General features: G+C 35.3%; 1 protein-coding gene across 5 annotated transcripts in view; it reads left to right on the top strand.

Annotated features, from left to right (window-relative positions):
* GABRA2 (gamma-aminobutyric acid type A receptor subunit alpha2) overlaps positions 1–12926 on the top strand; it is a 112003-nt gene extending 99077 nt beyond the window's left edge. For all 5 annotated transcript variants that reach the window (XM_086891442.1, XM_086891443.1, XM_086891444.1 and 2 more), the window contains 2 exons: positions 6902–7104; positions 11073–12926. In XM_086891442.1, the coding sequence (XP_086747568.1) occupies positions 6902–7104; positions 11073–11381 (512 nt within the window). In that variant the 3' untranslated portion in view covers positions 11382–12926. The remainder of the gene's footprint in view (positions 1–6901; positions 7105–11072) is intronic.
* Positions 12927–13406: the final 480 nt, after the last annotated feature.

The raw sequence follows: 13406 nt of genomic DNA, 5'->3' as shown, positions 1-13406 counted from the left end.
GCAGACATGCACCCTGTGTGCCACTCAGGGCTCTGTTCCCTCCAGGCCAGCATAGGCTGGCACCCTGAACCCAGGTAAAAAGACACATTCTGGCTCTGGCTGTTGGAGAAACCTTAGCTGTAGCACGCAGTGTTTGCTCCTCAGGCTTAGCCTTTTCCTTTGGGTTGGGTTGGATTTTCCCTGAGGAAAATAGCATTCCTTTACACTCTAGATGAGATTGTCAGCATAAGCTGCCAATGGGCTCTCTAAATACATAGCCTCAAGTGGATCTCCCAGCCTTTCTCCAAACCTGCTGGCAGCAGCTGTCACTGGGATTTCTGATACCCTCTGGTCTCTTGCCTGAGTGTGTTACTGAAATGTGCAGCTAGTCACAGTTTCATAACAAATTTTGTCTATTGCTCTGTAGTGGTTTTTGGCTGTACTGAAATATTCTTGTCAGTTAGAGCTGGGCTGATTTACTCAAGGTTTCATCTGGGTGATACTTGGAAGCAGACTCCATCCAGTGACAAAAGAAGCCCATACTACAGTTACCTTAATGAAACAAGCTACATTCAGCAGGGAATATAAAAATTGTAGGAGGTATTCCTTTACACTTTTATTGATCCTACTTAATTTTTAGTTTTTATATGGAGTTGTCACTTGCTAGATACCCATCTTTGCATTGTGTATTAAATATATCAATATTAAATTATAATTAAACAGAAGTTACTGGTTTTGACAAAGTGTTTTTGAAAATCAGTGAAATTAAATGAGAAATTTATTTCAACATCCTTCTTGAGAGCTAAGGACCAGCTACTGGAATACTGTTCCTTTCAAAGAAGCATAACTTCTAGTTATTCAAAGCACTTAGCATGTATTATTTCATGGGTGAGAAAAGTTACTTTGCCCTTTCTCTTGCAATGTGGTTTCAAGTTCTAGGTTAACATTAGGGGTTGGTACAATGAGTCTTATTTTGTAGTTGAGCCCTTTAATCCCTTTTCTTTATGGCATCTGTTTAATATTGTTGACCTGCCCTATCCCAAATGAATTATGGCCTAATGCTATATTACTTCAACTTTGCTTGAAATTCGTGGAAGAAGAAAGTTTTGTCATCCTTGATTAAATAAGTCTTGAATGTGTTTTCTCTAGCAGATAAATCTGATTGCATTCTTAATGAAAGAGAATAAGACTGGTTCATAATGCCTCCATTTAGTGCAAGATTACAATCTGTTTCATTTAGTAATGTGTTTATTGTTATGCATTTAGTGTCAACAATATTAGCAAAACTAATCTTGTGCAGCTTATTGGATTCTTGCTTCATTTTTAGTGGGTCATAGCATTTAGAAGCATCACATGTATTTGAATTGCGGTATTAGATATGCAGGTGACAAAATCAGAAATTAGTTTTCTTAGTGCTACAGTTTTCTGTATTTTAACTCACATGGAGTATCAATGAGAATGATAAAATAAATGTAGTTAGGTATATATTCTTTGTTAACTGAAGCAGGAGAGAACAAAAATTTGTCTTACTATTTATTATATTGTCCAAGATAAATAATTTTAAATTCACATAGTTCTTTTGTCAGTTCATTATGATAATTTTATTGTTACTCTGCATTCCTGTGTCTGTTTTCACTTGTTCATGGTGTGGCTCCTTTCCATGGGGTGCAGTCCTTCAGGAGCAGACTGCTGCAGCATGGGTCCCCTGTGGAGCTGCAGGTCCAGCACAGGTTTTCCATAGTGTCAAAGCCTCCTCCAGGCATTTGCCTGTTCTTTCATGGGGTCTTCCATGGGCTGGAGGTCAGTCTCTGCTCCACCCTGGACCTCTCTGTGGGCAGCAGGGGCACAGCTGCTTCACCATGGTTTTTACCACAGGCTGCAGGGGCTTTTCTTCTCCAGTGCCTGGAGCACCTCCTCCCTCTCCCTCTCCCTCTTGACTGACCTGGGTGTCTGCAGAGTTGTTTCTGTAACATATTCTCCCTTTTCTTATCTGGCTGCAGCTGCCTCTGCTCAATATAATTTTTTCTCCAACTCAAATATGTTGTCCCAAAGGCACTGCCAGTGTTGTCCTTGGGCTTGGCCTTGGACAGTAGTGGTGAGTCTCTCCTGGAGCTGGCTGGCTTTGGATCTCTCAGGCATGGGCAAATCTCCTGGCAGCCGCCGCTGTAGTCCTCCACTACCAAAACCTTGCCATACAAACCCAAAGCAACTTTTTAGTTGTGACCCTACAGAAAAAGGAACCCAAGAAAAGTTCACATTTGTTCCCTGGTTCTTTTTACATGGGAATTAAATAATACTCGTCCTTTTGAACAATTCTATAGATACAATGTACTTTTCCCCATTTAAATGAAAAAAAAATCTTGTCTTTATTCTTCTCTCCTTTCGCATGCTGCAGATTATCTTTTGTGCCTTTAGAAATATCCCACCACTCACACATTTCAGTTTATAATTTCTTAATTGGTAATTTCTGCTAAATGTAGATATAATAATATAATGATAGGCAGTGGGTAGTGGAAAACTAGCCCTGAGTAAGGGACTGAGCTGGCTGCAAACAAGTAATGTCTCCTCAACTTAGTGATGTGTGAAGGCACTAGTTCATATTCCAGTGGTGCCATAATTGCATGCAACTTTTCCTGGAGCTGGGGTAGATAGCCCTTTGCATTTGGCTTTGGGAATAAGCTTGTCTGTTGCTCAATGGGAAATTGTGTTCCATTGCTCAGTATTGATACAGTGAAGCAGCATGGGAATGACTTCACCATATGAATCCATAGCTTACCCAGCTGATTGAATCCAACTTTGCTGGAAATAGATTTTGTTATGGTTACTGCCTCCCAAGCTATTTAAAAAGACTGTTTTGTGTTGTTCTTTTAGTAAAAAGGGTAGACAGAGTGCTTGAGCTATTTTCTGTTATCTTTCTCTCAATGGTTGTTCAGACTTACCTCCTGGTGTTCGAGCAAAATCACTGTACACTCCTTTTGTATTGCATTCTCTAACAACACATACACACTAAGTAAATAAAAGCAAACAATGTATTGTGAAACCGAATTTTATGGTGCAATACTTTAATATCATGCTACATACAGAATTTTTAAGCTTTTGTTTACACTTCTAACTATTTAGTCTTGATAAAGTTGTTATCTGTATCTCTGAAATGGTCAACAATCTTTCCTTTCTGCTGTTATTTGTATTTATGAATCTCTTTGTGTTTTGGACCAGGCTGGAATGGTCCAAAACCCGTTTTCAATTGCTGTTAAAAAAATAGAACAATGAAATTAATTTCTAAATTTAAAAAAGAGTGATTTATCAGTTCTTTTGTGGTATATTATTCAACCATTATGTGCAACTTTGCAAACTTCTGTGATGAAAGGATAAAATAGTGAGAGGAGTAGCCTGAAATTATAGGAAATAGATCATATTTAAAACATTTGTACAAAGTATTTGCAAAGCTATAGTACCTCTTTATTACAGAACTGTCCTTTGGTAACTCATTAATTAGGCCTTTTCTTTCAAAGGAAGTGTCCACATTCTAGTACAAAAGGCTAGGACATGTTTAGTTGACTAAAGTCTCTTCAAATTAGAAAAATCAGCTAATACACAAAAAGTGAATTTAGGGTCCAAAAATTTGTCTCTGTCAAGGAGTACTCTGACTTTTGCATATAAATGGGGCATAACGTCATCATCATGACAGATTTTAACTTCAATATATAAGTGTTAGCTCCTCCAATTTCCACTCTATGTTTCTATGTAGACATTTCTAGTTTTTAGGCTATCTCTTCCACTGTTATAAGCATAACATAGCTGGTATTTTCCAGAGATATAAGTTTAGTGCCAGAGTGTTGAATTTGCAGCTCTGGAGATGGATTTTCTCTCTCCAGTGTGCAAATGCCATTTCAAAAGTAGCACCATTAAAAAAAAAAAACAAAACCAAAAAACCAACCAAAAAAAAACCCCAAAAAAGCAAACAAAAAAAAAAATCCCAGGCAATCAAATAGCTCCAGTCTTGGCTGGAATGGAAAAACCTGTAGTGACAGAAGATACTTGGCTTTATAGGCATGCACTGCTGAAAACAAGCCTTGTGAGGATGTTTACTGTTAAGTAAAAAATCCTTGTTCTTATTTGGAGAAAGGAAATGTCGATGGTTTATTTTTTGGATCTTTTTCAAAGACAAACTGACGACTGCTCATGGTCCCTTACAAAATAATACATTACCATTTCTTCTGGCATCAGTTCAGTTGCCACATCTGCTGGGTGCTGGGCTATAGAATATAGTTCTTGATCTGTATGTAAACTGTGTTTCTTCTACATCATAGTGAGATACCATGCACTCTTTACATAGCTTTTCAAATATTTTTTTGACTACTTCATTGTGGGGGCTACAAACTGCTCACTGGTTTTTATACCAATTTTAGTTCATTGGCATTGGCATAGATAAGCAATGAGGAACAGTTTTGTTCTGATCAGTGTATGGGTTTTGCAGGGTTTTAAGTTAAATAATTGTGAAGTTAAAGTGTTTAAGTTAAATATTTGTGAAATAAATGAGTTTTGTTATACAAGTTGACAAGTTGAATGTTCTTCCACATTACTAACTTTTTAGCCCTCTCAGGTTTAGCAGTGGCAAGGAGGCAGGGTATTTCAATTCATTTTATTTCATAAAGAAGACTTGATAAAGACTTGATAAAACTGATTTTTCAAATTAACTATAATGTGCAAAATCATCTGTCTTTTCTCTGAAGAATAATAGCAATATAAAAGGACTAGAGAACTAAACTGACAGATATTTCAGATTAAATTTTCTGTCCAATTTTTTCTCATTCAATTCAGGTTAAATGACTGTGGCAGCTTGAACAGCACTAAATTTATAGAGTAAAGGAATAAAATGGAAGTATGTTGGCAATGTCTGACAGTGTGCTGCTTGATTAGCATTTGGGTCACAAAGTGGTGTAACTTGCTGAACTTTTTAGAGAAGTTGTCAAGTGGTAGCATGGGGTAACAAGATATAAATTCACAATGTTTTAACTGAGACTAGGAAAGGTCAGCAGTAAATCTTAAATCAGATTTCTGAAGAAGTCAATGTGGCTTCCAGAAGATTAATTTATTCTATAAAGTGGGATTTAAACTGAGCTGTACCTTAGCAACTGTATATATTTACATGTGGATAAGGTCACCTTATATCTCAGAAAAATTCACTTACTGATACTTCTGTATAATTAGAATGATTTATCTGCAGCTCAGGACCGATGTTAAAATTTACATGTGATAATTTTAAATGTAAGATAGGCTGTTTTTTCCCTGAGGTGCTGAAAATAATTAAGCCATATGTTCTGTAAGTGTTAGGAGAGACTAAGTTCTTTACAAAATATATTTTGTCTAAAGATTTTTATACTGTACCATATGATAGCTGCTTTCTTTTCATTGTATAGACTAGTAGATGCAAACAGTGTTATGACTGATTCCAGGCCAAATCCACTTTTTTAATTTATGGAGACTGAAAACCAGCAGAGATTTATGTTTGCTAAGGTGTCTCAATACCATATGACTCAGCAGGGTGTTCTGTGTGCTGTTTTCCCTGCTGCACAGACCTTTGAAGGCACTGAGGTTGAGTCCACTTAGCTTTGCTCTGTCACCCTTTGTAGCACCTTCAGAGATGGAGATTCCTTACTGGAGGCATGAAAATTGTGAAGTCTGAGGAGTCTCAGTAAATGTAATTGCTGCCTCTCTTTCCTTTCACACAATGGTTAAAATTGCTTCTTCTCTTGTAGCAGAAGGGAAATCAGAGCTATGTCGGTCCTCCAGAACCCAGGTGACAGATTGCTGACAGCAGAAGATCTGGCTTAGGGAGAGTGACTTTACTTTCTCTTGGGAAGCCTCCTACAGCAATTTTATGAGTGTGTATTTGTTGAAGCTGTGATGGGCTGTTACTAATATTTCTGCCATGGCATCTCCTTTGCCTGTCAGAGTGAAGTGTAGGTTTGCTGATCTGTGCTAAGTATATCCCTTTGTGTTGCTTTTAATTCTGCAGACGTACTTAATGGTGTGCCACAAAGGGAATAGTTTAGTTTGTCTAAGTGTGATTCAGCCTGAGGTGGGAGAACTGATTTACTTAAGGAATGGAGACTGTATTTATGGCTGTGGATTTCTGCTTGCTAAATCTAATTCAGAAAAGAATTTTTCTTTTCCTCCCATGTATCTTCCTGATTCTTTTGCAAGGGATTTTTTTTTTTTTTTCTCCACTGGGTCCTCATTATGTAAAAAGTACTGCAAAGCTCTTTTAGTAACTGGCACAGTGAATGCACAGTCTTCCTGTATCACCAGTGCTTGTTTTCTGACACATAATACTGTTATAATAATCTGTCATTTCAAATCAATGCTGCTCTAGAAAACAATCCATATTACCTGAATGAGAACTTACCCTGTTTATGTCTTTGAGTATGTCACTGAATGGTTAGTAAGACAGGTACTGTTAAAAAAAAAATAAATAATTTTCGTAACAAGTGTATTTGTGTGGTAATTTCAGTAAACATGGGTGCCAGACCTGCAGCCATTGCAGAGAAGCCAGCTACCAACATTAACCTATTAATCAGCATTACTCTAATGTTGCTAAATATTATGAATCTGTGAAGAAATTATTAATTTTTTTCCTTACAATAACTTATCCTTCCCTGATAGGTTAAAAAAAAAATTCTGTAAGTAAAATATCAATTCATTAAAAATGGGACATTTAGACATGAAACTGAACTGAAATTACTTCAAAGGATAATCCAGATACAACATTTAATATAATTCTAGCAATGTTTGTCACCAACTTGAAAAAAACCCCCTTGCATTGTGTTTCAAAAACACACCATAATATTTTTTTGTTTTATTTTTGCTAACATTCAAAATCCAAGTTAAATTGTTGATCTGTTTTTGTGTCCCCTTGCAGGAGTAACAACTGTGTTGACAATGACAACACTAAGCATCAGTGCTCGAAATTCACTCCCCAAAGTAGCATATGCAACAGCTATGGATTGGTTTATTGCTGTTTGTTATGCATTTGTATTCTCTGCATTAATTGAATTTGCAACTGTAAATTATTTCACAAAGCGAGGATGGGCCTGGGATGGAAAAAGTGTAGTGAATGATAAGGTAAGTCCTAAGAAATAGTCCTATTTCTAGTCAGTTACCTAAACCAGCTCTAATATTGTTTTGATGTTTTGCTATATATAATATATATTAAAAAAAAAGAAAAAGAAAAAAATATTCTTTAAATCAAAAGAATGTAGATGTATTTTCTGTCTGAAACAGAAATGTATCTGACCTCATATGTAGCTAATATCATTTGGTCTCACTAATCCAGATTTAGCTATCAAGAACATTATTTTTTATTTTGGGAACTGTATGGTTTTTTGACTTCTCAGATACAACTGTTTATCATAAAATTTGATCTAGATTGTATTGGTTGACCACTTTTTAATTTTTTTTTAAATTCGATTTTGTTGGAAATAAGAAGAAATATATAATGTATATTAATCTTCACGGTATGTAAGGTTTAGAAAAACAAATTAAAATCCATATATGTAAGTACTGTGAATAACAAAATCTAGATCTTCTGAACATTCCCAGTATTCTAAAACTTATCCCTAATGATAGCCAGACATTAATTTAAAAACTATTTTAGACAGCAGATGTACAAAATTCTTCACCTATGATGTATTGATGCTTTGAGTACACAGAAACACAGTCATGCTGTAATTTTCTGGTCTTTATAATGCTGCAGCTGTGATGGAATGGAAAAGTTTTAACCTGATAGAATTTCTCATTTCACAAACAGAGTGATCTGGTGACACACCTAAATTTGTGTATTCGCAGTTTAGAATTGCAAAAACACAGAACAATTATTAGAGCTTGCTCATTTTGACTGACTTAATATATTTTATCCTTTTTTTCCTATCTCAGACTTTGATTTTACCAATGAAAACAGATTTCTTCTGAAAAATATACAGCTTTTTGTGATTCTTCTTAAAATAGGATAGAATTTCATTTGCTTCCTAAATTATTGTAGTTAATGTGAAGCAGGTTTCATTAACTGATTTCTCATCATTTCAAATGCATAAAGAAGCAAAGTGTTCAGTTAATAGTAAAGGAGAATTAGAAGAAATGTTCATTCTCCATAATTCCCTGTGATTTCCAGAAGGGCATGAACAATCCATAACTTCAGGATCTGTTACCTCCTGCTCGAGGTAAATCAGGGGAAGTTTATCAGCATGTCATGAGTGAAGCTTTTCAGATGGCACATTGTCCTGTCATTTTAATAGCGTAGGGAGCTCTTAGAAACTCTGTGGTCATCCTTTGGTTATTCCTTTAAAGTACCACAGAGTTGTCTCCTGATCTCAGGAATGACAACTCCTTAAGTTATCCTAGGCATTATTCCTTGCCTAGGAGTGACAGTATATCTGTTACATTCTAAGAGTTCTCCACTTTCTTCAAACTGACTTAACAAGAAGATAAGCTTTTAACATAGTCATAGCTTTTCATCCAAAAGTATGGTTCAGCTTTATTACGCCGGTCTCATTAATGGTATTACAGACACCTTTTGAAAACACACTAATTGTGTCTGAGAGGAAAGACTTATAGATGAATTAAAGTGTTCCTCTCATAATTTGATTTGGTAATTTGCTCTTTTTTTTAGGTGAGTGCATCTGTTCACCTAAAGCCAGGCTTACCCTTCACCAATTAAAATGAAATATGTTTCCTCAGTAACAGTCATTTGTGTTCACATTATATGGAAATTCTTGTCTAAGTGCTGTTGACATGAAATTTGCCTCACAGGAAAGCAGGTGCAGGAAAAAGATGCATAGTTGATAACTATTTTTCACATTCCAGTCAGTAAGGAACAATGCTGAATTCCCAACTGATTCCCAGATCCTCTTTTTATGTGACACCCTCTCCTAAGACAATGTATTTTGGGCACAACATCTGATCATGAAGATCTTAGTAAGATTTTTAGATGGCCCAGATAAATATCAAATTGGATGTAATTTAATCCCAAAATTTCAAATAGAGTAGATGCCTCCCAGTGGAAGCAAGAAACTGAAATGCACCTATATGACAACTGTCAGAAGAATTCCCTTTTTGTGTCACTTCCATCAAATTAAAAATCAAGACAAACCAATACAACTGATGATTTTTATATGATCCAGAAGTTAACTATTTCTTTATCTGCTTAATTCTATATTTTGTGGAAGAGATGGACTAAATCTAATATTTATTTACTTGTCTCTAACTTACATAGATATATTTTAAATTACATTATTGTATGATGTTTTATATATAAATTATATCTCTTATATATGTGTAAATAATATATATTGCTTCCTAAGAAACTACCTTCCATTCTTTCCTGTAGGTTATTAGAAATTCCTTAGTCTAAGATTTCTGCAAAGCACTAGATTAATTTACAGCATCACAGTCTTAATGCATAAGTAGTCTGTGAACCTAGGTATTGGTCTAAAAGCCCAAGGCTGTATTCATTCCCTATACATCCCTGTGCCATGTGTACACAAGGACTCTCCACTGAACTTCCCCTGGTTGAACTTTAGCCCTTTGAAAGGATACACAATCCCATAACAACACACAATTGGTGAGATTGAAATTGACCTCTGAAGATCATTAAATTTATTTCCCCTAGTGCAAGAAGAGTCAACTAGGGATGGTTGCTCAGGGTCATTGTCCAGATGTTTTTTTAATATTCTCCAAGATGAAGATTACACAAGCTCTTTAGGTAACCTGTGCCAGTGCTAGGTCATGCTCATAGTAAAAGTTGGAGGATTTTTAATACTTAAGTGAAATATTCTGTGTTTCATGTTGCACTCATTGCCTCTCGTCCTTCCACTGGACTTCACTGGGAAAAGTCTCATCTTCTTTATTCTCAGGTATTTACATACATTGATAAGACACCCCCTGAGCCTTCTCTTTTCCAGGCTGACCATCCCCAGCTCTCTTGGCCTTTTATAATTCAGATGTTTCAGGCTTTAAATAATCTCTGTGGTCCTTCTCTAGACTAGTTTCATTCATTCTCTCTTGAACTGGGAAGCACAGAACTGGATCCAGCACTCCAGATGTGCCTCCCCAGAGCTGAGTTGAGGGGAATGATCACTTCCCTTGGCTGGCTGGCAACACCCTGTAACTCAGGAGGCTCCTGGCCATTGCTTCTGTGAGGGCTCAGTGCTGACTTGTGTTCAACTTGGTGGCCAAAGGCCCCAGGCTTTTTCTACAAAGCTGCTTTCTAACCCATTAGCCTCAAGCTGCATTGGTGCATAGCTTATTCCTCCCCAAGTGCAGGACTTCAATTGCCCTTTTCTGGGCTTCACTAAATTAATTATGTCCCACTCTTCTTATCTTCTGCTGCTTTTTAGGTTCTTAGTCCTGTTTTCATCATTGTTATGCATTTTTTTAACCAATAATTGATGAAAAACAGAAATAGTTCTAGGGCTAAATCTCAGCTCAGTTCTAAAACTATCAATCAGGATTCCTTCTTTCACTTAATTGCAATCTCTTCCTGACCTCTCTATATGTGTGTCTATGTATATTTATGTGTAAATACATTTCTCCAGAGTATCTAAAAAATGTATATGCTTAATTCTGAGCATGAAATTCTATGCTGAAATTAATTTATTTATTAGTGGTATGCTATGACATGCCCAGATAAAAGTCATGCTAGTTTTATGTAAGAAAGGTGGCCTAATTTTAATTTTACTACAATGATGGGTAATTTTCACAGAAAACATTGTAAAGAACTTGCAATTCTGTTGTAAGGAGACAGATGTAAAGATGCTACAGAAAGGCCAACTCTTTTCCAGTCATGCTTACAATCACAGTAACAGAGATTTCCTCACATAACTTCAGTGGGGCATTTGATAGTGCAAGAGAATCTTATGTCGCTTCAACCTTCTTTTCTGGATAGACTGGAAATGTCTTTCTTGATATCTGAATTCATTGGCATGGTATTTCTTTTAATATGCTCACTTATTTATTTTACTTTTGAAATTATGATTTATTAAGTCTATTCTGGCATATACACATGAAATATTTAACTTCCTGCTGTCTTCCAATAGAAAAAAGAAAAAGCATCTGTCATTAAGAAAAACAATGCCTATGCAGTGGCTGTTGCCAACTATGCTCCAAATATTACCAAGGACTCAGTGCTACCAACCATCTCCAAGAGTGCTACAACTGCAGAACCCAACAAGGCAAAGCCAGAAGCGAAGCCACAAGAAGCAAAGAAGACATTCAACAGTGTTAGCAAAATTGACAGAATGTCTAGAATAGTGTTTCCAGTCTTATTTGGTACTTTTAATTTAGTGTATTGGGCTACATATTTAAACAGGGAGCCCGTCTTACTTGGCTTTGCACCATCAACCTAAAAGCTGACTTGCACTGAGGACTTCAAGCATCATTCTAATCAGATAGGTTGTTCGCTATGTACAGTCCGACTAATAACTGCTAATCTGTGAACCATTATGTACAGTGTGTATATAAATGTCTTGTCTGTGTGTCTCCAAAGGAGGGACACAGTGTTAATTCATGGGTCTGTAAACAGATAGCACCCATGGCAAATACAGCCAGCTCTTTAAAAGTTAAACCCAGGGGACTTCTGTTAAACTAGAATTCAAATATACAGAATTATATTCTCTCCGTACAATGAGATGAAGATGTGATCCTACATAATTATTTAGGAGCAGTATTTTTTTAATTTAAAGTTAAGATATTTTTCTATAAAGTAACTAATTCTACTTTAGTGAAAGAAACTGTCATTTAAAAAAAGTGATTTTTTTAAAAAGGTGTAATTGTTTCATACAATAGCAGTACCCATGTACATAACAGTACGGAGGTAGTACAGTTCTGCTCTTCACAAACATTCTGGATACAAGTTAGATTGAAGAGGTAGTAAACACTGCTATATGGCAAAAGCCACAAGTTTCTTACTTCTGTCCTCTCTGAAGTTGTTAATAAATTAATCCAATTGATTTCAGGGAAAAGGGTTAATCAAATTCAGTATCAACCAACTTCTGCTAGTGAGAATTTTTTCACTGTTTTATTTATTTGATATTACTAAGATGGATTTTCTGGTTCAGCAAAGCTGGATTTTTTTATTATTATTATTTTTTATTTTGTTCTTAATTGAATTATTTTCAGATTTATAGAATCACTCAGAAATTTTTCAGGTTTAAGTTTATAAGTAATATTATGTATTTTTTTTTCCTTTTGCTTGATGTTTTCCTAAAGCCTGCCATTACACTATTTACCTGTATTTGTCCCAGGAAGCACTGTTTTCAAGGGAAACAAGAACCATGATTTAAGTTCAGGAATATGTCCATATAATAAAATTTACTGCTGCTTTTGTAAATTGCAACTTTACATTTCGCTGACATAACTTTACAACAACTTTGTATACTAGAAATGATTTTGCTAAGATTTGAATGTTATTTTTTTAATAAAAGGTCATGCATCATCTGTAGGCATCAACTGTATTTCATATACACAAATATAACAAAATTGGATCTGCCACTGGCAATTTTATAAGAACATTTAATACTATCAGTAAAATTGTTTTTCTTCTGAGCCTTTGCAAAGATTCTTTATGCCCCTAAAGGCCTGGTAAATCATAGCATAAATAATAATTATGTACTGTATTTAGATTTTAGTATACTTGGCCAATCAAAACTATTTTGATTCACACATACATTAGCAGTTATTAGTTGACCTTTAAAAAAAGATACACCTTTATGATGATGTCTTCTAGTAGAGACATATGTAGTCGTATAGTGTCATTTATTGCAGTTTTGTACAGTAACTTGAGTATAGTGCATAAAATAGATATGTTCAGAGTTTAAAAAAAGTTGTACAAATATTTCTAAAATCAAATAAAAGAGTATCTTAAGACATGGAAGTGTGCTAAAACCAACAAAGAGAAACACTGCTTTCTTTTGCTGTTTTATTTTCTTGCTTTTTCTTTGCTTTTGATGTGATTCTGTTTTGTACTTTGTGTGACAGTATAGATGCCAAGGTCACAAATGCATATTATAAATAGAATTAATAGTTAAGACAGAGTTGACATCAGTAAAATAAAGACATTTAGTAGGTTATAAAAGAAAGGGAGAAGCATGGACAAGGTGTGTATCCCTTGAATTCCCTCTAATTAAACTGTCAGACTAAACCTTTCTCATCAACAGTAGCTTAAAAATGAGCACTTTACTCAGAACATTAAAATAAAAATATCCTTATTTTCATATATATTTATATGTAAATGTAGATCTTCCATGTTACATGGAGATGTGTGCAATAGTGTGATTATGAACAAAAGGCTAGAAGGCAAGCAATAAAAAAGGGTTTTTTCATGGTATAAGCATACATTTTTAAACTGTTTCATTTGTAAATTATAAATTTTC

This window comes from Cyanistes caeruleus, chromosome 5, assembly GCF_971803275.1.
Source record: "Cyanistes caeruleus chromosome 5, bCyaCae1.hap1.1, whole genome shotgun sequence".
NCBI lineage: Eukaryota > Metazoa > Chordata > Aves > Passeriformes > Paridae > Cyanistes > Cyanistes caeruleus.
This window is presented reverse-complemented; position numbering and strand designations above follow the sequence as displayed.